Source organism: Electrophorus electricus, chromosome 23 (assembly GCF_041902795.1).
Source record: "Electrophorus electricus isolate QZ-2024a chromosome 23, ASM4190279v1, whole genome shotgun sequence".
Taxonomy (NCBI): domain Eukaryota; kingdom Metazoa; phylum Chordata; class Actinopteri; order Gymnotiformes; family Gymnotidae; genus Electrophorus; species Electrophorus electricus.
This window is the reverse complement of record NC_137519.1, coordinates 4,977,501-5,002,500: the sequence shown is the minus strand read 5'-3', so window position 1 is coordinate 5,002,500 and position 25,000 is coordinate 4,977,501. Positions and strand designations below refer to the sequence as shown.

Below are 25,000 nucleotides of genomic sequence, written 5' to 3'. Positions count from 1 at the left end.
ATGAAATGAGCTTCACAGCCAGTGGCCATCTGCAGTGGAACTCTTCTTAAGACACAAGAACTAAAAGAATTTCTGATATCAGAACATATTTGGGTTTGGTCAAAAACAGCAAACACAGACCGTGCTGCGTGAGGTTAACCGTTGCCGAGAGGCCAGGCGAATGCAGCGTGTTGAAGAAGAACATGTCATCGAAGCCAATGGCGAACAGTGTGGTGTTGTACCAACATTGAGCTTGCGGTTGCCCCAAGGCACTCTGGTACAGGGGAGTGCCAGCAACACACGGCAACACACTGATTACGCTACAAACACAGAATAAAAGAGCGTTACAACAGTCTATAACCATCATGGTTTGCATTTCATTTAACGTATCTTTAACAGATCTGTAAAAGTAGCTTTAAATGATCAGTGGAAGCATTATGAACGTCTTCTTGTGCATAACATCAAAATGACTTTGGTACTCCTTGTAGGTCCAAACTGGAACACGTTCTCAGTTTTCACTGCCTCGTCCTGCTGCAGATGTAAGGCGTTGCCGTGCCATCCACCCGTGGTCTCACCTGCTGTTCACTTGGTCCAGGTGAAACAAAGAAAGAGAAGCGCCTGGGATCTCTGTCCAGCTACAGCGGATATGGGTAAGGTAGTCATTCCGGCATTCCAAAGACTCCAAAACAGGGGATGCTGGGAGAGAATTGGGAGGTAAACTGTAACACTCTGATTGGTTGGTCCACCATACGTGCTTTTTACGTCTTAATGCTCTGAAGCCTATGACATTGTCAGATAAACCAAAAAGCTTTTGCTTGTTTTAATAATTATTCAACAACAAAAACATGGCAGCAGCTCCATCATCCTAAAACCCCCAAATCTTAAGTGTACCAAATAAACTGCAAAACTGGCTTTAAATCTCATAATAGGCTCAAACTAATACTACCAAGTATAACAGTCACTAGAAGATTCCACTTTGGGGGAATTATTAAAGCTGATTAACAGTAGTTGTTTTCTGTAGAGCTGTATGAGCAAGAATGAGGAAAAGGCTGGATATGTTTTGTGCAATGGCGTGTCATGTGTCATTCCTAATAAAATTTAAATAAAATAAAGTAGTGAACCACAAAAATATATCAAGGATTAACTTTTAAATCAGACACTATTATTTACCGTTATTATCCATTATGAAGTTTACCGAGTGATAAGACATAAACGTCCCAAAGCTCTCTCTCGCGCTCTTAAAAGTCTTCTGAGCAGATAGTATACTGGACTTTTAATTTGAAGTGGCAGTTCTTTCCAGCCAAACCTCCTTTTAGATGTGACACTCTCTATTCCCCCAGCTTTGTACGGCAGCCCCAAGCCAGTCGCGTGTTCCCCTTTACACGCTATTTAAAGCCGTCACAATTTAGAGCAGATAGCGTTTCGGATGGTAATAGCTTTACCGGGGGCGGATTTGCCGTGATCGGGGCACGTCGGAGCTCCCGGTAGCGGCGCAGCGGCGCGCAGTAGGCTCGAATATGAAGCCCAGAGGAGCAGAGCTGTCCCTGGGTACCGAATATGGGTCCTCATAGCCTCAAATGGATCCTGCCAGGAACCAAATGAACCGGATTGAGTTCAAAAGCCGCAAAGACAAGCATGAGTGATCATTTTTTTAAAAAGAGTAGCGTGTTCTCTCCACTGCAGGTAACATTGCTGGTGTTCCCAGCTCAACACACCTGGAGTTGGAGCTCGTCTAAAAGTCGCGGATGTACGAAACGGCGTCAAGCTGTCAGCTGAAGTAATTTCACGTTGCCTCTTATTCATTGACTGTTTAGAAAGAAACGTTATCGTTGTTATTTTAAGTTGAGGGGTGTCAAAACAGGGACTTCACTGACAACACTGATCGAAACTCACCTGATCTTTCAGCTAAATTCAGTCACTAGCGACGATGTACCGAACTTGCGCGGAAAGTAGAGCTCTGCTCTTCGAATGGCCCCCCCAAACCACCATCAATCCCCCATACCCGTGAGGGCAGGCCACCAGTGGTCCTAGGGGCACGCCCACTTAACAGCTTGAGCTAGTTATGTTTACTAACACCAGCATGAATTTAGAAGTGCATACTGCATTAGAAGTAGTACACGTGTGCAGTTAAAAATAACGCAAGAATTGTGAAAAGTAAATATTTGAGGAAAACATGATACATGCTAAGAAACGGTGCTAGTGTTCAATCTGGCACACATTATCAGACCACCTCTTTTAAGGACCCAAACTGAACTCTCAGCACACGCATCACGTAACAGGTCATCATCACATGGCTTGGTACTCTGGGTATGTAGCTTAGTTCCTGATTTAGACATGGTCAAAATCACATCCCACACAAACAGCCCACACACACATAATCACACACACACAAAGCATACACGTTTCTGTGTTGGGCATGTTGACACTATGCCTCTCGACTGAATTCTGCCAAGTCATAAATTTCTTCATGTTCAGCAAGCTGTAGAACAACTTCTCTTCCTGAAGCCACAGGCGGATTTTCTGTCTCCAGCGCCTGACCCCTGCATGACAGAAAGACATCACTTAACCGTGTCCACCCAGGCCATGAGGACACAGTTCAAAACCACCACTTTGCATGTGTCTGAGTTGCCTTCATTCACTGTGAGTGTCCAAACTGTCTTCATTCACTGTACATGCGTGTCTGAGCTGTCTTTGTACACTGTACATGCATGTCTGAGCTGTCTTCATTCATTGTACATGCATGTTTGAGCCGTCTTCATTCACTGTACATGCGTGTCTGTGCTGTCTTCACTCATTGTACATGCGTGTCTAGTGTCTTCACTTACTGTACATGCGTGTCTGAGCTGTCTTCATTCACTGTACAAGCGTGTCTGAGCTGTCTTCATTCACTGTACATGCATGTCTGAGCTGTCTTCATTCACTGTACATGCTTGTCTGAGCTGTCTTCATTCACTGTACATGCATGTCTGAGCTGTCTTCATTCACTGTACATGCATGTCTGGTCTGTCTGCACTCACTGTACATGCATGTCTGAGCTGTCTTCACTCATTACATGCGTGTCTGAGCTGTCTTCATACACTGTGCATGTGTCTGAGCTGTCTTCACTCACTGTACGTGTCTTAGCTGTCTGCATTCACTGTACATGCGTGTCTGAGCTGTCTTCATTCATTGTACATGTCTGAGCTATCTTCACTCACTGTACATGCGTGTCTAGTGTCTTCACTTACTGTACATGCGTGTCTGAGCTGTCTTCATTCACTGTACATGCTTGTCTGAGCTGTCTTCATTCACTGTACATGAGTGTCTGAGCTGTCTTCATTCCTTGTACATGTGCCTGAGCTATCTTCATTCACTGTACATGCATGTCTGAGCTGTCTTCATACACTGTACATGCATGTCTGAGCTGTCTTCATTCACTGTACATGCATGTCTGATCTGTCTGCACTCACTGTACATGCGTGTCTGAGCTGTCTTCATACACTGTGCATGTGTCTGAGCTGTCTTCACTCACTGTACATGTGCCTGAGCTATCTTCATTCACTGTACATGCGTGTCTGAGCTGTCTTCATATACTGTACATGCATGTCTGAGCTGTCTTCATACACTGTACATGCATGTCTGAGCTGTCTTCATTCACTGTACATGCATGTCTGGTCTGTCTTCACTCACTGTACATGTGTGTCTTTGCTGTCTGCATTCAATGTACATGCGTGTCTGAGCTGTCTTCATAAACTGTACATGCACGTCTGACCTGTTTTCATTCACTGTACGTGTCTGAACTGTCTTAATTCACTGTACATGCGTGTCTGAGCTGTCTTCATACACTGTACATGCGTGTCTGAGCTGTCTTCATACACTGTACATGCGTGTCTGAGCTATCTTCATTCACTGTACATGCGCATCTGAGCTGTCTTCATACACTGTACATGCATGTCTGAGCTGTTTTCATTCACTGTACATGTCTGAGCTGCCTTCATTCACTGTGTCCAAACTGTCTTCATTCACTGTACATGCATGTCTGAGCTGTTTTCATTCACTGTACATGTCTGAGCTGCCTTCATTCACTGTGTCCAAACTGTCTTCATTCACTGTACATGTGTGTCTGAGCTGACTTCATTCATTGTACATATGCCTGAGCTGTCTTCATTCACTGTACATGCGTGTCTACAATGTCTTCACTCACTGTACATGTGTTTGAGCTGTCTTCATTCACTGTACAAGCTTGTCTGAGCTGTCTTCATTCACTGTACATGCGTGTCTGAGCTCTTCGTACACTGTACATGCATGTCTGACCTGTCTTCATTCACTGTACATGCTCTTCATTCACTGTACATGCGTGTCTGCGCTGTCTTCACTCACTGTACATGCGTGTCTGAGCTGTCTTCGTACACTGTACATGCGTGTCTGAGCTGTCTTCACACACTGTGCATGTGTTTTCCTTACTGCTGACCAGTGGCGGCTCCTCACAGTCAAAGGCCTTCAACCACGCATGTGCAAGAGTGTGTGTGTGTTTATGTGGGGGAGAGAGAGAGAGAGAGAGAGAGAGAGAGAGAGAGAGAGAGAGAGAGAGAGAGAGAGCGGTCTGACAACTTATTTGATAATTGCAAAGTTATATGTTCAATGATTTATTTAAACACTCAGTGGTTCACAAATGTAACACTATGGCACTACTGCACAACAAAGCAAAGAGAGGAATCGCTGCAACATTACATTTAAATTACTGAAGTTATTACTACACTTAAATTTAAATGTTAAAGATGTTAAACCTCTGGAACTGTGCAATTTGCATTACTTGTATTACTTGTGAGGCTGATCTAATGTACATCAGTTCTAAGGGTCAGGGAGGAGTCCTAGCGAGAAACTGGAGTGGGCCAGAGACAGACTAGGAATTAAGGTATGCCTACATGTTGTAGGCGTGTGTGTGCGTGTGTGTTTAGATGCTTTGTGCCAGAGAAAATCAAGATGTAGTGAAATCTTGAATGTTTAGAAAATATTCCACAGAAAGGAAGTGAAATAGAGAAATACAGTGAAACGGGTACCAGGAGTTGGCATAAGTTAATACACACACACACGCACAAACAAACAGGGCAGATGCCTCCACGTACCAGTGGAATTTTCATTTCCAGTGCAGAGCATCAACGATCAAATCTCTAGCACACCGGGGGGGGGGATTTTGAGTTCCTGGATCTGGCAACTATGAAGTGGTGGATGTAATTACTCAGGTCATGCCACAACAGATGGTATTTTCTATAAGTGTGTAGGGAGACAGCATATCCACACGGACTGTGCAGTCGGCAAGCTGATAATGAGGAATGGTTTTCTTCAGGTTTATAGTACTTAAGTAATCATCTAACAAGTGTGCAGTTTGTACATGACGATAAAACCTTCAATGTAAATACGTCTTGGTCTATGTGCGGATGCACATTGCACACACATACACAAGAACAACAAAACACGTGCAGACACACACCAACACTTCAGCATTCAGTGTTGTACACTGACAGATCATTGGAATGTGTGATGAGCAGTTCCCATGGAAACTGATTGACAGGTCTCTTGACCATCGTCCCCTGGTGTTTGCACTCCTGCACCATCAGGGTAACGTCCTCGTCGTCCAAAATGCGCACCAGATCTCCTTCTTGGTCACGATAGTTCAGAGCAATGTCCTCTATCCGGAACACGTCCCTGGAGAGAGGGAGAGAAGGAGTGAGAGAGATGGGGGTTGGGAGCATAGCCGTACATCCAACAGAGGTCCAGACCCTGGTATTTTTTCCAAGGGGTATATAATAAAATTACTTTGGTGTTGCAAAGATTTGTGAATGCCAAGACAACTAACTTTTTCATCTGATCACCAGCGTCATGGCTGAGTGCAGTGAATGATCTCGAATTTTACTAGTGGACTGCATAGTGCCATTTAGCCCCTGACATAAGTTGAGTCTAAATTCCAAGTGACGCTGGCTAGTTAATTTCACTTAAGTGAATTAACTAGCTAGATAACATTAGATATATTTTATGTCATACTGATAAACACACAGAAAACACCCACATACCCACTATTGCTCCCACACTTGGCTATTTGGATTTCAGTGGTATCTGTAGTGTGAATGTCCCTATAGTTCCCAATGTAATGAATTTTTTTATCATTTGAGCCTCTTCTATGTTTCTAGACAGTAGTATGGATCATTCATGGTAACCTTTAACCTGATTTTCAAGTCGGACCCACTGACATAGGGGAGGGGAGGGGAGGGGATGGGGGTCATGCCCCCAAACCCCCTAAGCAAAAACCCTGCATACGACCATGGGCGAAAGATACAGAGTGAGATACAAGTATAAATACTGCTTTGATCGATTAATAAAAGGGTAGATAGTCGGTCAGTACATGTGTGAATGTCTGGTTCGTGAGTGCCCACTCTGGTCAGAGATTGACCATTGGAGAATTCTTGGTAAACGCTAACGCAAACGTGCGTGCCAACGGATAGACTGTGTAGTGCCTGCAAACCTTCAAGTGTACATGTCCAGTAGCGTCACCATTTTAAAATGATGTAGACTAAGTCATTTAGAACCTTTTTAATTGACCAAGTAGCGGAGTTGATAAAAGCTTTTTTCCTTAAGGCATATTCTGAACTCCTCCTGTCAGTTGGCTGGTTACAAGACAAATAAATCAAGCAGGTTATTGCTAATGAGTTGGTTGGACACTAACGAGAGCCACTGGGTTACTGGAATAAAAATGCAGGATCGTTCTGGTTTATTGTTAAATTAGCCGTAGATGTGAATTCAAGGACAAAGTTTCAGTTCAGTTAATCTAATTTTGCCATGTAGCTTGGAATGCTACATTTGTCCAAAGACGAGCTCATCATCAAAAAAAATTCTAAAAAGTGGATGGTGAATGTAAATCAGTGGATGATATCGTTTGTAAGTATAAATTAGGACTTTTGCAGAACTACCATAGAATGAATTTCTTTTGAAGCCTAAAAAAAGTGATTAGGCTTAATTTATATTTTCTGGAAGTCCTATTCAAGGGGCAGATACAAGTTCTGCTTCAAATTAGAAGGAAATCATTTGTGTGCTTACTCAGCTTGGGCAGGGGGAATCGGAGGTTCCCCTTTAGCCTGCTAAGACCAACTGTTCCTTTTCATTTTGTTCGCCCTACTGATCCAGTTTACACAGCAAATACTCATCCCGAATGGTAGTAAGGGTGGCCCAACATCCCTCTTACACACAAATACACACACACACACACACACACACTTTCACACACACACACAAAGAAGAAAAATAATGAAAACAATAATGATGATCACTAGCTCAGGAAAATAGATGAACAGATGCCAATTGTTAATAATATTGTTAATAATGGTAATGAAAAAGTGACAACCAATGAAGGGTAGTTAGAATGTAAACATAGTAAATATGAGAGAGAGAGAGAGAGAGAGAGAGAGAGAGAGAGAGAGAGAGAGAGAGAGGCAGAAAAGGACAGGAGACTGGGAGATAGTTACTGAGAAAGTCAGACAGAGAGATCGAGCAAGAGAGAAAGATATGAAAAGTACAGGACTATGACTAGGGCTAAGGTTACTCACGTGTGTGGGACTGTATTATTTTACTGTATTGTTTTTTATATATTTGGAAGCCAGGTGCCCATTTTTGTTTCAAGAGAGAAAGAGTGTGTGTGTGTGTGTGTGTGTCTGTGTGTCTTACCTCATACGGGCAAGAAGATCAGAATATGATGGCTGGATAGAAAGATCTTCTTCAACACACACATCCCTGCAAAACACACACAAACAAAAATACACAGACGCACACACTGTGCTTCCAATTGCTGTCAAGATCTAATGATTTATGTGATTTATAGACACACTCAAAACCCTGGCAAACTCCTTCACCTGGTGTTGACGCCTTCTGGCTGTAGCAGGTGGCAGCGCAGGCAGCTGTAGGAGCTCTGAGCCCCACCCCTGCTCTTGGAAGGCCCGCCTTCCTCATCAGAGTCACTCTCAGGGAGAGACTTAATGATCTTCACAAAGGATTCTGGGAATATGCCTATCCTATCTTTAACAGTACCCTTAAAAAGAGAGAGAAAGTAAATTACAGGAGAGTCAGGCACCTCTAAGCCAAAAACCCAGATTGAGTGAGTGGTGGGGTGGGGTGGAGCTGATAAGAGGCAGAGAAAAAAGAGGCAGAGAAAAAAGAAAGCGAGGAAACAGCAGATAACATGTACAAAACAGGGTCACTGGTTTGGGTTTAACTGCAGCAAATATTTACAACCATTTGCCCTGACCCAACACTGCACACCCTCTCACTCACTCTCGCCGCTCGCGGCCTCTTCCACACCTCTCGGGCATTATTCTCCGTCTCGCTTTCTCACTCCCCTCTCCGCTTTGTCTGCCTGCGTCTCCCCTCTCCTTCCACCTGCCTCTTTTCTGCTGCTACCTGTCCGCCGCTGTCGTCTGCTTCCAGCAGGGTGGCCGTGTCCGGTGAGTCAGCACAGCGGGGATGCGGCGTGGACAGCAGACTGTGGTGGCACGCGTCAAGGGACGTGGCGCTGATCTGTCGTATGAGGGTGGCACTGTTGGCCTGCAAAACGCTCCTTCCCAAAGTCCTGGCAGCTTTCTGCTTCACTGCTAGACATTTCACAACCAGACCTTATGTACCTAAGGAGGTTTGTGGGAGATGATAAAGGACAGTTTGGGGAGGCATTTAAGAAGGTTTTTGGCGAGGTGTTTAGTGAACCGTATAGAGGTTTTGGGGAGGTATTTATTGGGATTTTGGGGATGTATTCAGAAAGGTTTTTGGGGAGGCATTTATTGAAGCTTTAGGGAGGTATGGAGGAGGCATTTAGAGGGCATTTGTGGAGGTATTTAGGAAGGTTTTCGGGAGGTATTTAGTGAAGCTTTAGGGAGATATTGGGGAGGTATGTAGGGAGGTATTTATGGATGTTTTGGATAGGTCTTTAGGGAGGTTTTGGAGGGGGTATTTAGGAAGGACTGTGGGAGGTATTAGGAGAGAACTGTCGCAGGTGACAGGATTTCAGACCCTTGATGCAGTATGAAGTCTGTAAGAGAGGTGTTTCTCACTCTCTTTTTCTCTTTATTTCTAAACTTCTCTCTCCCACTCTCTGCATTTTAAGTGAGCACTCACTGTCCCTGGTTGTTCTTTAAAGCACCCCCACCATGAAAAAAATGAATTTCCTTCACTTTACTGAAATAAAGAATTTTTAATTCATTTATAAATATTGTCCAAAACATACAGTTCTCTTCCCCAATCCATAGAGCCCATATATGGAATCAAAGCTCATTCTGAAATCACTTTCTCTGATATAATGAAAAGAAACTCATTTACTTATCTCTGCCTATTCCGCCTATATCAATTTAACCCTGCCTACTTATAAACTGCAGTTCTCAGATACGTTTCAGCTCTGTGTGCTTTTTGATCGAGGCACAATACAGCGCAGCCAATCAGAATAGAGAAAATATATCTTACATATCTTATAAGGCTCAGTAACAGAAACAGCTTGTTTAATTCTTAGGAATAAACAGTGGTTCAAAAATGGTGGTGTAAAAATGAATTAAGACTGTTCTGGAACATACAGCTACATAAATGTTGTAAGTGGGCATCAAGGATAAATACAAAATAACAAAAATGCATGTGCATGATATGAGCTCTTTAAATAAGTAAAACTGGCATGAATGTATGTTCCAGTGGCGTGTAGCAGATCTGCCCACTCTACCCACTACCCACACACTTGTCCTCTCCTCTCCCTCGCTTCTTTCCTCTCCACCGCCCCCCCTGCATTCCTCCAACATCTGTCCATCTCTGGCTCCAATTCCTCCATAGCCCCTCTCCCCTGCTCGCAGTTCAACACCACCTGCTTTTGACCATTTAATGCCACATTAAGCTGTGTCTGCTGATGTGTCTCTCCCATCTATAGCTGTCTCTCCCTCCTAGAGCTGTCTCTCCCATCTACAGCTGTCTCTCCCTCCTAGGGCTGTCTTACCAGCTGTACACCCTTTTTCCTTCACTCGTCTCTTAAAATCTCTCACACACACACACACACACACAAAACCACCCCTCTCTTCCCCTCCCTCTCTCCATCACTCTCTCCCTCCTTCAGCTCACCTCTAGCCAGTCTGCGTTGATTCGCCGGAGAAGGAAGATCACATCTCCAGCCTTGAGATTCAGCTCCAAGCTCCTGTTCCCGCGAAAATCGAACACCGCCTGAAACGCGCACACACACGCGTACACGCACGCACACACACACACACACACGTGCGCACGCGTGCACGAACACACAGGACCAAACGTGCACAAACACGGAGAAGAAGAACAGCACGTGTTAAGAGTGTGAACGTGTACGAGGTAGGTTATGTGATCTTCTTCAAACTTTCCCGAAGAGCCAGTGTTTGAGAATAATGGAGCGAATGACTGGGTGAGTGTGAGTGCATGATGAGAGGATGAGTCAGTGAGTGAGTAAAGAGAGTAAGAGATAAGAATGTAAAAGAAAAGACAGGGCTAAAGAATATTCCAAATGGAAAGATGGAGAGAGAGAGAGAGAGAGAGAGAGAGAGAGAGAGAGAGAGAGAGAGAGAGAGAGAGAGAAGGGAACTGAATCTAGCCTTTCATTTACTGTTTCCAAAAAGAAAGTGTTAAAGTGTTAGAAGCATTGGTAATAGCTGTTTCACTTCCATGCATATGATAGAGAAGATGGAAGAAATGGTATTAGTGTTTAATATCCTTTAAAACACTGCTTTATCACTGTATCACATGGTCATTAAAAATACACACACAAACACACGTATACCCACAGGTGGAGAATGCACACATACATGTATTTTACACGCAGATGCTATATGGCGATAAGGTGACAGGGAAACGGATGAAAAGAAAGATAAGTGAAAAAGGGGGTGGGAAAGAGACAGAGAGAATGAAATATGGGTTTTCATCCTAGGGGAAATACAAAGTAAGACACCTCTGAGCATGTGTGAGTGTGAGAGGTACGCAGCAAGAGCCTGAGAGTTTGTGAGCAAGAGTGTGATCGAGAGAGTGTGAGTGAGTGTGAGAGAGTGAGTGAGTGTGAGCGAGAATGTGAGTAAGTGTGTGAGTGAGTGTGAACGAGTGTGTGAGCGAGATTGTGAACGAGTGTATGAGCGAGAATGTGAGTGAGTGTATGAGCGAGAGTGAGTGTGTGTGTGTGCGAGCGATAGTGAGTGAGTGTGAGCGAGAGTGAGTGAGCGAGCGAGCAAGAATGAGTAAATGATAAAAGAATCATAATGTGGCGAAATATAGCTGTAAGCACAGTGATACAGAAAAGTGCAGTAAAGAGTGAAGTTTGTGTTTGTGTGTGTGTGTGTGTGTGTGTGTGTGCGTAGGGGGTGAACCAGTAAAGAAATTGTTGTCACTTCACTGGAGTGGGTGTGAGGAGGTGAGATAATATTACTGTTAGATGTGATCAACTAATTATGTATTGGCAATTGAATTGCATTGCGTGCTTGTGTCAGCGTATATGTACATGCATGTGTGCGTGCGAGCATGCTGAGCCTTGTGGGCTACACTTGCACACAGGCAGCGTTGTTAGTTATTGGTGTTGTTAGACGCTTGCGCTAGTCGGACACCAACCCTGTGGTGTCCGAACAAACGCATCGGCCCATTTGCAGACATGGACAAATGCCTGCCTTTCTGCTCTGGCTGCAGCAGGCTTTGAACAAAGTGCTTTTCACACCGCAATCCTTTGGCTGCGGTTTCCACTCCATGGCAACAATCCCAAACGTTCTGAGCGCGAGGACATTTGCGGTGGTTCGGGACGATGGGGGCGTTCTGATATTTCAAAAAATGCGGTGGCGGCTCACGAGCGTGCTGCCGGGAATGTGCTGGAGACCACGCAGAGGAAGGGTGCTGGGTTGTGTGCGCACAGGGATTTGCAAGTTACCAGACAAAAAGGGAATTTCATGAGGTTGTCAGAACTTTTCGCTTCACAACATCTTCCTTAGGCAGGCCCGTCGCAGCATTGTATTAATCAGTGAAATCAGTATTAATAAACCTACATAGTGGTTGGAGGGGTAAGTGAGAATGGGAGTGAGATGACGCTTGTGAAATCTCTTCCTACAAACATCTGTGGGTGCACCATCATCCACACTTGCACCCACCTGTACCCCACCTCCACCCCCACCCCCACATGCCAGAAGACACATATGCACAGGCTCAAACCACCGCAACTACAATCATGCATGCACATGCGCACACACACACACACACACACACACACACACACACACACACACACACACACACACACACACAGAGACACAGAGACACAGAGACACAGAGAACCGCACATGCACGCACAAACGCTTTCATTAAACAGCCAAATTGCATCTGAAGTAACACGAGCGCTGGTGGAATCCCTATGAACATGATAATACCTAATGTCCCACATACAATGTGCTACACCAACGCACAGCCACACCCACACACACAGCAAAATGTGGCAAAGCGTCCCAGATCAATATATGTGCTAATGAGTTCAGCTATATTTGAACAATAACTACTCAAACAGTGAGAGTGCATGTTCTCATTTCTGAGTCTACCCTGTGGGCAGAGGGATTTGGCAGCAGGCTGCTACTCTACAGTACCTCTAGTGGCAGCTGGGGTGAAATGCATAGACCAAACAGCTCAGCGTTAGTCATCAGAAGAGCAGAAGCACCCGTGACCCTCAGATACTGAAGTCAAGTTTGGAGCCAGCCGTCCCCATCACTGCTGCGGAATTAGCACTCTGAGCTCCAGAACCTTACCGCAGTGGCCATAACCCTCAGTATGGAGTTACCGTAGCTACGTAGTGTTAGTGTTACTACGGTAACCTAACTGACCATGGCTAGCGTGTGTCAAAATAACACGTGGACTCTTAAAAATGTCTTTACAATCAGTGGGTTTGGACTGCCTTAGCCAGATTCTCACACACACACAAAAACACACAGAAAATGCTTGCACACATAATACCTGTAGTGTACATTTTCCACTTTCTGGAAAAAACTACATAATTGTCCTGCGTCAAATCTAATGTGATGATATAGCTCTTGTTGAATGGCTTCAGGGCCAGTCCGTTCTACACTTGGATTAGAGAGAGCAAACCTAACTTTAGATACTCTCTGAAATGGCTCCAAATCCAATTAAGGAGTCAATGACCTCCTAAACGAGCTCGTTAGCATGTGCTCAGCCAATAGGGAGGAAGGCGATGAGTTTCTGTGGCAAAACGAGTGGCACACTTTGCTTTCAGGTGTCCCAAGAGAGCACTGGCCAATATAAAGAGATGAGTCAGAACCCTTGGGCACTGACATGAAGCTTTAACTAAGATCTCCACAGAGGGAAGGTTATTAATGTTCAATTACTGCCATTAGTAATGCGGCTCAGTGCACCACAGAATTTCATGCCTTACTTATCGGCAGAAACGGTCGGGCCCCCGGAGAGATAAGAAATGGAATGACTCTGCTTGAGCTCAGAATGAGTTCGACTTACATCGGTGCTTAACCGCCCTGTCGCACTCGGAACTCTCTACTTCAGCGAAGATGAACACACACTCATAAATCCCTTTCTTGTCCAAAATGTGTCGCAGTGGCGAGAAATGAAAGGTGGGAAGTGTCTGGGGAGGTATAAAAACTCTCTTGTGTGTATTCACAGTTCCTGAAGACAAAGCAACAGTGTTTAAGGGGCTCTGATTTGTCTGTCATGGCATCCATCCGAGAGGTCATGCAACAGAACTCAGGCATGAAGTGCTGAGCTGATTCTCCTACTGCCGAGATCAGGCTCAGATCTGGCACAGCTTTTTCCCCCCATTTGTTGCTATTCAGAAGAGTTACCTAATGGCATTTGGCTGCTTACTGGATTTTTTCATGTGTGTTAAGAGAGGAATTAAATGAAGAACCGTACTTTACATCAAAGTTTGCCAAACAAAGGCACATACTCCTTTCTCTTTGCCTTATTACGTTTGGCCATAGTTATTGCACAAGGGTTCTAACGTCTAATGTTCTAATGTCATTAATTCATCCTCACCACATACAGTGAGTTACACCGCCACTGTGCCACACACACACAAACACACACAACTAACTTACTCTCAGAGCTCTGCCAACCTTTGTCCTTTGTCCTCAGGCTGTGTGTGTGTGGGTGTGTGTGTGTGTGTGTGTGTGTCTATGTCTGTCTGTCGGTCTGTGTGTGTGTGTGTGTGTGTCTGATGCATTTTAGGTATGAAGTATGTCAAGGTCAGTAGATACCAATTAGTACTGTTACTAGAACTCTGTTCATAGTCTGTGTGTGTATCTATCTCTCTCTCTGTCTATGGCAGACACATACACACACACACACACACACACACACATACATACACACACGCACACGCACACACACACACACACATACACACACACATACACACACACAGATAGATGTTCCATCTTTCAGTTCCTGACTGATTCCTCCCTCTCAGGACCGACTGATCTGCTTCTGTAATGACCAACAAACCTCCACAGGCCAAAGGCACTGGAGACCCCCTTAACTACCCCGCCACACACGTCACTTAACACTCCACTTTACCAGCACACACTGTACTGATGCCCAACCCAACCCCCTGGCACTATGGTCCATGCCCTCTTTAGCCACACCTCTGCTCATCGACCCACCCTCAAGACTGAAGCCCCGCCTTATTTGTGCCCCTCCTCACATGGCTCCTAACCCTGATCTCAGTGTTCTGTTCCACACCGGGAAATATCCAGATCTGCATCTGCACATGTGCTCACGGGGTCCCGTGTTAGAGCACAGCTGCTCTCCTAATGAAACCCAGCGGGGGCCACTACGTTCCATAAAAGCACTTTGACCAAGAGCTCAGCGCAAGGGCATGCCGAGCGGCAGAGGTAAAGGAAAGGGGGACACCGAGAGGGGGATGAGTAAAGGTGCAAGAGGACAAAAGAACGAGAGCACAGGCTGCTGGAGAGAAAGGAGGGAGGGAGCCAAAACGGAGGAATGAAAAGGCTGCAAAACAACAACAAAAAAAGAGGACTGAAACAATGAGGGGTGAATGACCAGAGCAACCAAGCTGTGGACGTGTGGAAGGGGAGAATGCGGGAAAGAGAGGAGAGACACGGACGTCCTCCACTGTCTGGACTTCCCCTCAGCGACTACCAGCTTCAGTTGTTGTGAGTTATTCCAGCAACATGGGAATTTCGAAGGAGACGATAAAGCATTTCTGAAAATGACTCTGAACATGAGCACCTGATAAACACTGTAAATAGGAATGTAATGAGATGGATCACATTTCACATCTGGGCAAGTAAGCATCAGAGAAAATAAAAATAAAGAACTAAACTAACAGAAGTAAAGTACATACAGAGAGAGAGCGAGAGAGAGCGAGAGAGCGAGAGAGAGAGAAGACATTATTCAGAGCTTCTTCTAATCATGATGTGCATTATGTAAAGATGGAGAAAGGAACAAACAGAGAGAGAAAAAGGCCGAGACTGATAAACAAATCAATAAAGCAGGATTGGATGGGCAGGAACCAATGATAAGGTGATCGTGTTTCCCAGAAAAGAGGGGGAAGGAGAAAGGTGTGGTACTCTTGCTGACAATCACTCTAATGTCTTCACTCTATCTATTCTATCTACATCTATTACAAAACAAACACACACACACACACACAGACACACACACACACACACACAGCTTCCCCTATATATGCAGCAGAATGTTCTGGAAACCCTGCAAAAAAAACTATATATCCCCAATGACTTTTCCACTGACATGTGACTAACAAAAGGCGGCACAGTTCTTATATAGCAAGTAAGTGTGTGTGTGTGTGGGGGGGGGGGGGGAGCGCTGTTGTACTACTTCTGCACCACATCTCACTTCCACAATATGTAGGTTCACATGTCATAACCCTACAACCATATGCAGGAGCTATTCTCCGTATGCCATCCTGTCACACATCTGTGTGTGTATGTGTGTGTGTGTGTGTGGGGGGGGGGGGTGGTGTTAGTACAAAAAAAAAAAAGGTTACCAAGGAAACAATTACTGTACCTCCGCTCTGGGCGATGACAGAAGGTCTGTTTTGGGCTTTTCTGTTTTTCTGGAGAGAGAGAGAGAGAGAGAATATGAGAGAGTAAGGGTGAGTGAAAGAGAGAAACAGTGTGTGTGAGAGAGAAAGTGATACAGAGAGAGAGAGAGATGTGTAGATGCAACCTAAAAAGAATAGCAATAATATTTTTCCATGCTGTGAGAATCAGGAAATACTATGTTCTGCTTCTGTGGGGGCACTGATTTGGTAAACAAGTCTTTTGGAATGTGAGGGTCTGACTCGCAGGGATTGTCATAGGACACAAGAGAGACACCAAGACTCCCTTAGGTACATGGCTTCTTTGAGTCATCTGTCACCACTCCCGACACGCCTCCATCACCTGAGAATTCCCCAGACTTCCCTGTTGTAACTCAGTGTTCATTTCGCCACACACTTGAGACGGCAGACAACCTCAAAGCGCCACTCACATGAAAACAGCCTTTTCACACTGAGATGGGATGGACGCTGAGATGTTTTAAACCTGGTATCGATAGTCGCATGTAATGATGAGGAAAGGGGTGCAGGGTAAGAAGGAAGGTGGCAGTTATGTCCACCTCACTCTCATCACCTCTGAAGATTGTTCAGTTCCACTCCAATAACGGCATTAAGACTGTGACGTGTGTGTGTGTGTGTGTGTGTTTAGAGTCTATGAGGTATGTGTTTGATGGTTTAATAGTGGGTTTCATTCACACCAACTAAATACTTCATAGAAGATACAACAGTCATTTAGAACCCGTTTGAAAAACAGCTTCCAAAAAAAGACTTTTGTCAGTTCTGACTGTCTTGTGAAGGTTCCATTTCAGAGTGGAAAGTGTGCAAGTATGGATGGGAAGAGAAATATTCCTACATTTTGCGTGTGGGCGGCCGGAGACGCCGCAGGGCTCTGGGCACCTGCAGGCTGTCTGACTCCGTCTGGTAGAAAAACATCCGGACCAAATCATCCAACAGGACCCAGGTCGGCAAGCACAGCAGCCTCTACTCAGAGAGAGAGAGAGAGAGAGAGAGAGAGAGAGAGAGAGAGAGAGAGAGAGAGACAGATGGGGAGACACACAGAAAGACAGACAAGGAGGGGGAAATGAGAAATGAGAGAAAGACAAACAAAAAGGTAGAAATTAAAAGAGACAGAGAGACCGAGAGAGAGGCAGACAGACAGACAGGCAGGCAGGAAGACAGGGAGGGGAAATGAGAGAGAAAGACACAAACAGAGAAAGTGGTAGAAATTAAAAAGACAATGTTTGGGAAATGGGAGAGTGTGAGAAAGACAGACAAAGAGACAGACAGAAAGAGACAAAGATACATGGAAAGAAAGAGACAAAGAGGCAGAAATGAAAGTGAGAGAGACACAGAGAAAGGGTAGAGAGATGTGGGGTTGATTATAATGGGGGGTGTGGATGCATTTGAAAATTGCATTTTGTGTGGCTTACGATAAAAGAAAACATTTTCAGCATTATCACTTGAAGGTGTTTATTTTTACAGCCCATTGATTTAAAAACATGAAACTAAATACACAGTGACAGAGGATGTGGTGGAAAAGAGAAGTAAGTCTGAAAAAGCAGAACTGGGGGGATTTTTTTTTTGCTGTAACATGCAGAACTGCTGTGCAGTTTGAACTGTGCACCGTGCTCAGACGAAGAGAAGAGGTGCAGCTCACCTTCATGTACGTGTTCAGCTCTGGAATTCTGCTCTCTGCTATCTCCTGTTTGTTACCCATGAACACTTTACCTATAGACAAACAAACTAAATGAACCCATTCGCTTAATGTGCGTCAAGAAATTAATTCCCAACTGGAGCAAAACAGTAATCAAACCATTTCCTGAGGCGCACGCCGTAACGCTAGCTAACACTTGCTGCATAATTATAACTCGACAGGAAATTGCTTTATTATTTATCCATTTATTTGAAATCTGTTGGTCCTGGTACATGACGCTCATTGAAACGTGGAACGGGAGTTTAGAGTGCAGCGCTGAGATTTCTGGCATGCGCCTGGAAAGGCATTTGATGAACTCCAAATTCAGAAGGCCATCAATTTGGACACAGGGGCCATTCCCAGTGGTGGCCAAATCAAATTTAACGTCGTCTTAACGACCAAGCCGTCATCTCCCTCACTCCCGATCAGTCTCTATCCCCCATTCGTTCTTTCTTCTAATGGACTCGTCTGGGTTCCATAATCCTAATTAAGCTCCGGGGCCTATATTTAACACCCCAGGGTTTTAGTCGAATGTGAGCGAGGCAAAGGGACTGAGGGAGGGAGAGAGCGAGAGAAGGATGGTTAGCACAGCTGTGGGCCCATTATCTAGTTTCAACATTACTCCACACAGATCAAACAATCTTTGCTGCTTTGCCAACTATGCCCCTAATGTGTCTCATTCTAATTATATTCCATATTGTATCTCAGCCAGCACACACTCAATCTATTCTCATCCAGGGGGCCACAATCAGACTTCTGGTGGTAATTTGTCAGGTAATTATCTGGACTCATGCTGTCGGGTAGCCAAACGAGGGGCAGGTGCAGCAGGAATAGCGCTGCTTCACCAACAGCTCCGCCACAAACCGTGCACGGCCTCGCTGCCTGTGTGGACCTGCCGCTACAGTGGCACGAGACATCAGGGGTTCAGGCACGGCCATTTGATTCAGTTGCAATTCCGTAGTAAACGACTGAATGAAATGTTGGGTTTCACTACGATTTGATTATTGTTTCATATGATTTAAAATGCTTATAAAATACATTGAATATGTGTATTTGTGCAGTAAAACTAAGCTTTATGTTCTAGAGTGTGAACTTTTAGGTTTTGGGGGTTTTTTTGCCAAAAAAACTGAGCACATACTTAATACTGAATAATCCTATAATCATTATGGTCCCTATTTTTTTTTTAAATCACTTGACATTCCAAAACTGACATCTTTGAATCACCATCTTCAGATTTACACATCACCATGAGTCTGTATACTTTTCCTCCCTTAGAACCTTTTACAAGAGATCTAAGCCCTTTAAGGTCCATTTGAACTAAAAGGACAAGTTTACGCCACAAAAACCACACATCCTGCCTTTCAGAGGGTAAGCGACAGGTGGAATCAAGGGCAGTGAATTGTTTAATAAAGTAACTGTTTCCATACTTCTCTTGTTCTTCTTCCCCCTCTCTTGAACCCCCTCTGCCCCCAACCTTACAATGTTTCCCGTTAGTCACATCTTCCTGTATTTAATATACAGAACATATTGAATATCATATTTAATATCTAAATGTAATATTCGGACCCACCAGCTTTTGTATGTCTGTGTATTTGTACTCGTACACATGTACACCGAGCACAGACTTTGTCTGGTGTGGGTGGATGGGTGTGGGTCTGTGATCTACTCTGTTAATGTATTATTAATGGCTATCTTCTGAGGTCACACAAAGGCCTGATAGCTTGGTCTCCACCCCTCCATTAGGATGGTTACTGGCAGCAGAGATGCAATGAGACATTTGTGTCATCTCCATTATGACAGACAGATCAGTCTTCAGTATATGATCCAAAGGCACATGCATTAGTTGGTTCAGTGTGCTAGGAATTTAAAAACTGATTCAGGATCAGAAAGAAGTATTGTAGCGTTCTAGAACAACTGAGGTGAAGTGGAATGAAGTTTTCTGTGGTAAGAGGCTAAATGTGCCCATTACGTACGGAGACCAGACACTCAACGGGTCGCCATTCTATCCCAATCCTAACAGCAACATAAAACCCACACACACACACACACACACACCCAACCATGGGCGGAAAGAGTCACTAACCAGGCAGAGGGGGCAACGCGCAAGTGTAGGATTCTGATGGGGACTCGGGGGAGAACTTCTGCTCTAGACTTTGGTGCAGGGCAAAGAACTGCCGATACCTGCGATAGATCAGGTACCTGCTGCCTCCTTTAGTCTTCACCTCAATCACAAACAGCTACCAAGGAGAGAGAAGAAAAAAAAGGAGAGAGGGAGAGTAAGAGAGAGAAGAAATGTGAACTAACACATTTCAAATATCACATTTCAAATGAAGAGTTCTGTGCCCTGATTTTAATATGAACAGGTTTGTAATGGTGATGGGGGTTTGTGGTGTTGAGTGTGGCTGATGTCATGGGCTGTCGATTTTATTAAGGTGCATTCAGTAGTGAGAAGAGATTTGAGTAACTTTAACTGTAGCCAGGAAAATCGCATCACATGTCCAAACTTCTAATTACTCACCCTGCTCTAACCACAATGATCTAAAAATGTCCAAGGCACTGATGGAAGAAACTGAAGTTTCAGCACTTTTACTTGAACACACATGTAAAAGATAAATATACTGAACTTCTCAGCTGTTGCTACATGATGCCTGCTATTGAGTCTTCTTTAAAAAATAAAAAATGATTAAAAAAACAACAGATAAATTAATAAACTCAAAAGGGGGCTTAACAGTTCACAAACCTCACCGAATACCGAGCCCTTTATTCTGACTGCAGTCATAAATCTGAGTGAGTCAGGTACAGAGCCTGAGGTAGGTGCTTGTGTAAGATCTATACTGTGTGTCAGAAAAGCGGTGAATGAGCCATTTTGTGCCTTGGCACTGTAAGGGAATCTTTCCTGGAGTCGGGCAGAATCTAAAAAATCTAAAAAATTCTCTTGTCAGAGAATCTAAAAAAATGTTTTAGTGTGGTACTCCTGGGCTCACTAAATTCAAATCCAAAAGACTGAAGTGTCACGTCCTCGTTTCCCAACACCGAGAGAATGCTGATTAGAAGCTGCAGCTATTTCCGACACCTCTGGAGTACCATGAAGTCCTGTCACCAAAGCCACTGAAGCACGTACCCAATGCATTTCAATATTAGGTTAATTCAAAACAGTTATATTGTCAGGCTGGTTTGACAGGAAAATCTTTTACATGTTAAAACCCAAGGTCCCATAAAACCAACTGTTTTGCTGTCTTTAGGTTTTTAAGAGGAATTTACTGCAGTCGTTTGGACTCACGTAGTAAACAATAAAGCCTTTTTTCTCCTCGATGTCCGCGACGGTGGCGCTCACTGGAACGTTGTCTGGGAGTTGTTCAAAATCGCTGAGAGAAAAATGCAGGGTTATTAAAACGACAAGCAGATGAAAGAGTGCCGAGCTGGGTCAAGACTTTTTTTTTTTCAGACCGGCTGCCGGTGATGTGAGCAAAATAACCCGTCATATTTGCAGTGATAGTAAGTTTTATGACCATTACAATAAAATGTATAGGTTAGGTTACTCGAATCAAACAGTGGCCGTTTTTCCTTCAAAATGAAGGCTACGTGAGAGAACTAACTCAGCGGCTGAGTAAAAAACTTTCGCTCAGAATAAATATTTACTGCGTGGTTCATTCCCCGTCCATGGAGCTCACCTTTCGTCTCTCAGCTGTCGTGGAAGCGCCATCGCGAAAAAACAAAAAAAAAATGTGGCCCTGTGAGCTTGGACGAAAAGAGTGAAGAAATAACTGAAAAGATCTGTTACTGTTGGCGTTGTGGGTGGCGTTAAGATTAGCGCAACAGCTCTCGAGCCTTCGGAGGGAAACGAAAACTGTGGCGCCTGACGTGTCGCGCGAAGGACACGCGCAACGTATGGGCTCTATATGGCAACAAGGCGCGAGCAACTACACGTGGGGCGGGGGGGATGCTACATTTACATTACAGCGTTTGGCCCACGGCCCCTGCAGAGCGACTTACGGAAGACATGAAGTTTCTTTTCATTGCATTTCTAGTGTCAAGCCCGCATTACGTTATGTAAACTTCTGCAAACTGTAAAAATATTTTGCAGGACATGAAGAAAGGTTGTTTCTCTTTCGGTTTCAGTGAACAAAGCATGTAAACACTCCCGGAATTTGACATCGGCCAATATATAGTGGGTCATGTGAGTGAGACTCGGAGACCTGCTGCATGCATGGCACGCGTGTCTGCGCACAGGTGCTCTGTGGTTGGAAGCCGCTATCGTGTTAATCAATGCCAGAATGTTCACGTGCCCAGCTAAAATTGATTTGAGCTCAAGATTGTCTTGTTGGCCCAGTTCAATATGACCTGGTTAAATATATGTAGGCCGCAAGATTTTTAAGGACTTGGGTTCTCGTGGGCTTTTCAGCTATAAGAAAAACGTAGAGTAATGCTCCAAGCATTGCATCGTAGTTAGCAACGTCGGGCAGCTTATGCCTATTGATATGCGTGATTATATATAGTAGACACTGATGCCAGAATAATAGAACAACACGCACATTTACAACAAAAGTCCCATTTTTACCCCGTAGAGGCATTACTTTAGCGCTAGGTGGCAGCACCAAAGCAGATGAAGATCATTGGTGTCTCAAGGCATGAGTCAAGAACGTGCTTGACCGCTTCTCATTTTCAGATCTTTTAAAAGCGTTGTCCGCCAATAACGTAGCTTTAAAATTAGACTATCAGGTCGTTTTACAAAGCGTAGAGTCGTGAAATTCTATATTTAACTCAGAATGAGCTTTCCGGCCTTCTGTAAATGTGCATCTGAGGTTGCACTCAAGCCATAGAATGTTCGACATGTGAACCCAAGTTTAACCCAAGGGAGTGATACTTACAGTACACACACACACACACACACACACACACACACACACACACACACACACCTCTTGTTCCACAGTCTACATTTCAAGGACATGGCACTTGCTCTCTTACTCTGTCTTTTTCTCTCTCTCTCTCTCTCGCCTGCTCTCCCTCCCTCTCTCATGCAAGTAAGAGTCTAAGTCTATGTATCTTTGTGTGTGTGTGTGTGTGTTTGTGTGTGTGTGTGTGTGTGTGTAAGGCCATGCACGACCACTGCAAAATAGCAAACGTGTTGTGATCTGGGTTCTTAAGGTCAAAGGATACCGTACACTCAAAAATCTCGGACAGACAAACGCACACGCACACGCACACGTACACAGACACAATCACATCACGTTTACAGGCCCCACCAAATCTTTCCTCAAAAAGGAGTGAAAAAGGAGACTGAGAGAAACTGATGGAGGTACTAAAACTCCAGACATTTTCACTGCCAAATGAATCCCTCTTGCAGCTTGAGTTGTGGCGTTCTGATCGGAAAAAAACAGACTCTGTTAGTCATTTTATTACAACTGGCCCATAATTCTACAGCCAGCACTGTAATGTCACAAAAGTGAACTTCAACACAACTCCAAGTCCAGTAAATGAGGAATACTATGGAGCAGAGATACCACCCAACACACACACACCTGCTGTCCTGTGTAATACCCCAACTGCTTCAACCATCAGCTACCAGCCTGTGAAGCACAGTCACTAGATTAATCCAACTGCCACAGCTCTCAGAATAATGTTCAGGAGATATATATAACTCCACTGGCCATGGGCACACAACATGAGCTGAAGAGATATAGAACTTGGAGTGTAGAACTGGCAGAGAATTTTGGAACTGATGCTGTGGTGAGTTGGTCAGAAGTCCGTTCATTCTTATCCCAGTTTTTCTCCCAAATCAAATGGCATTCTCTGTCTTTTCCATGGAATGCAATGCCACACTTAGCTCAGGAATTTTTGCCAACTCAGTGAACACCGCTGTTTCCTATGAAGTCTGTTTAACGTGGTTAAAGTCTAAATGTTGAAACATGCTAGAGCATGTGGAAAAGATAGGGTGTGAGGGTTCACAGACCCACAGATGGTTGATTGAAGTGTTCTCCTGTTCTGTCATCATGGTGTTTCCTTGGGAAAGTTTTCCCCCCCCACACACAAATGTTTTCATGGAAAAGTCACATGGAAAAGTGTTGTCATGAAAAAAGAGATTTGCACATTTGTCACCACAAAAGCTAAAGGTAAAGACAATATTAAGAAACATGATGGCAGTAGTGTTTAAAAAAAACAAAAAAAAACAAACAATACTTAGAAAATACTGAAAAGAAGACTGAAAAATAATGGGACTTTTCTTTTATTCGGGCAATCAAGTCAGATCAGCTTTTGTTCTTTACTAAATGTACTCATTTTTAAATTTAAAAAAATTTTTTTTTAATGGTAACTGTATTATGTAATGCTGATGTATGTAAATGTAAAGTATATATTTGTATATGTGTACTATAAACAGATTGCCTCTAAAATGTAGTGTTTGGCCTCTGTGGTATACAGGATGTTAAAATTTCTTATTAAACAAAGCAAGACATCAGTGAATAAATCAGGGAGTTGGAGCACAACAGTTTGAGCATTCAGAGTGTCATAAATGTGAATGATGGCTTAAGGCCCACATAATAGCAGGAGAATTCTCACATTATTTCTGTGATACCAACACTTAAGCTATAAGAAGACATGTTGTATGGTAGGACAAAAGGTTACCCTAGGCCAGGGTTTCTGTAGAAAAACCTCACTCTTCATTGCCTGTGCGTGTGTGTGTTGTGCGTGTGTTTATCAAGTCCTCTAGATGTTCCCCTCATTTCTTCACCTAATTTATTAGCTGGATGTTGCCTGGTTTACAGCTCCTTTTTCCATCTATTTCTGTCCGTCTCTCTCTCTCGGTCTCTTCTTCTGTCCCCCTTCTTCACTGCCCTTCTCCACAGCCAGCCCTGGGTGTATGCCCGCAAGTGTGTGTGTGTGTGTGTGTGTGTGTGTGTGTGTGTGAGAGTCTGTGCATGGAGTGTGGGCTTGTGTGCACATGTGTGCGTGCAAGTGGGTGCGTGTATGCGAGTGTCCCCAGCGCATTAGTGCTGCGGCAGCGTAATGTAATCACTGTAGGCTAAATAGCACTCGTGAATCCACAGAGAACAGAGGGTCAGGGAGCAAAAAGAGAAAGATAGAAAGATGAAAGAAGAGCAAGGGATGGATAGAGAGGCAGCAAGCTTTCTCGGTAGAACCCGGGAGAGGTGGGTGTGGTAAAAACTTAATCAAAACAAAAACCCCAGATCCGCTTATACTGCAAGTATCAATGCGAAGGGGTCCTATTTCATCTCCTGTACCCACAG

At 44.2% G+C, this 25,000-nt stretch overlaps 3 protein-coding genes across 6 annotated transcripts in view; 1 reads left to right on the top strand and 2 right to left on the bottom strand.

The window, feature by feature from the left end:
• The window catches only part of LOC113585723 (cytokine receptor common subunit beta-like), a 10,855-nt gene extending 6,328 nt beyond the window's left edge, over nucleotides 1–4,527 (bottom strand). For 2 of the 3 annotated variants that reach the window (XM_035520967.2, XM_035520968.2), the window contains exons 1-6: nucleotides 4,339–4,527; nucleotides 1,873–2,519; nucleotides 1,695–1,785; nucleotides 1,422–1,563; nucleotides 555–675; nucleotides 121–299 (exon numbers count right to left, since the gene is read on the bottom strand). In XM_035520967.2, coding sequence (XP_035376860.1) covers nucleotides 121–299; nucleotides 555–675; nucleotides 1,422–1,548 — 427 coding nt within the window. In that variant the 5' untranslated portion in view covers nucleotides 1,549–1,563; nucleotides 1,695–1,785; nucleotides 1,873–2,519; nucleotides 4,339–4,527. The remainder of the gene's footprint in view (nucleotides 1–120; nucleotides 300–554; nucleotides 676–1,421; nucleotides 1,564–1,694; nucleotides 1,786–1,872; nucleotides 2,520–4,338) is intronic. The other variant, XM_081706490.1, reaches the window with a different exon arrangement.
• Nucleotides 4,528–4,605: 78 nt separating this feature from the next.
• ncf4 (neutrophil cytosolic factor 4) lies at nucleotides 4,606–21,754 on the bottom strand. Of its 2 annotated transcripts, XM_081706506.1 has the most exons (11): nucleotides 21,425–21,754; nucleotides 21,034–21,118; nucleotides 19,837–19,990; nucleotides 17,718–17,788; nucleotides 16,914–17,041; nucleotides 16,030–16,078; nucleotides 10,090–10,188; nucleotides 7,860–8,035; nucleotides 7,676–7,740; nucleotides 7,051–7,225; nucleotides 5,524–5,664 (listed from the first exon to the last, which is right to left on the bottom strand). In XM_081706506.1, exons 1-10 carry the CDS (start codon nucleotides 21,454–21,456, stop codon nucleotides 7,092–7,094), a joined length of 993 nt encoding a protein of 330 aa, XP_081562632.1. In that variant the 5' UTR covers nucleotides 21,457–21,754; the 3' UTR covers nucleotides 5,524–5,664; nucleotides 7,051–7,091. The 2 variants fall into 2 exon arrangements, with proteins under 2 accessions (XP_035376760.1, XP_081562632.1); XM_035520867.2 differs by lacking the exon at nucleotides 7,051–7,225 and having other exon boundaries at nucleotides 4,606–5,664; nucleotides 7,675–7,740; nucleotides 21,425–21,676.
• pvalb7 (parvalbumin 7) overlaps nucleotides 10,189–25,000 on the top strand; it is a 22,321-nt gene continuing 7,509 nt past the window's right edge. The window contains exon 1 of the mRNA XM_027023392.3: nucleotides 10,189–10,329. The gene's annotated coding sequence lies outside the window, so the exon portion shown is untranslated. The remainder of the gene's footprint in view (nucleotides 10,330–25,000) is intronic.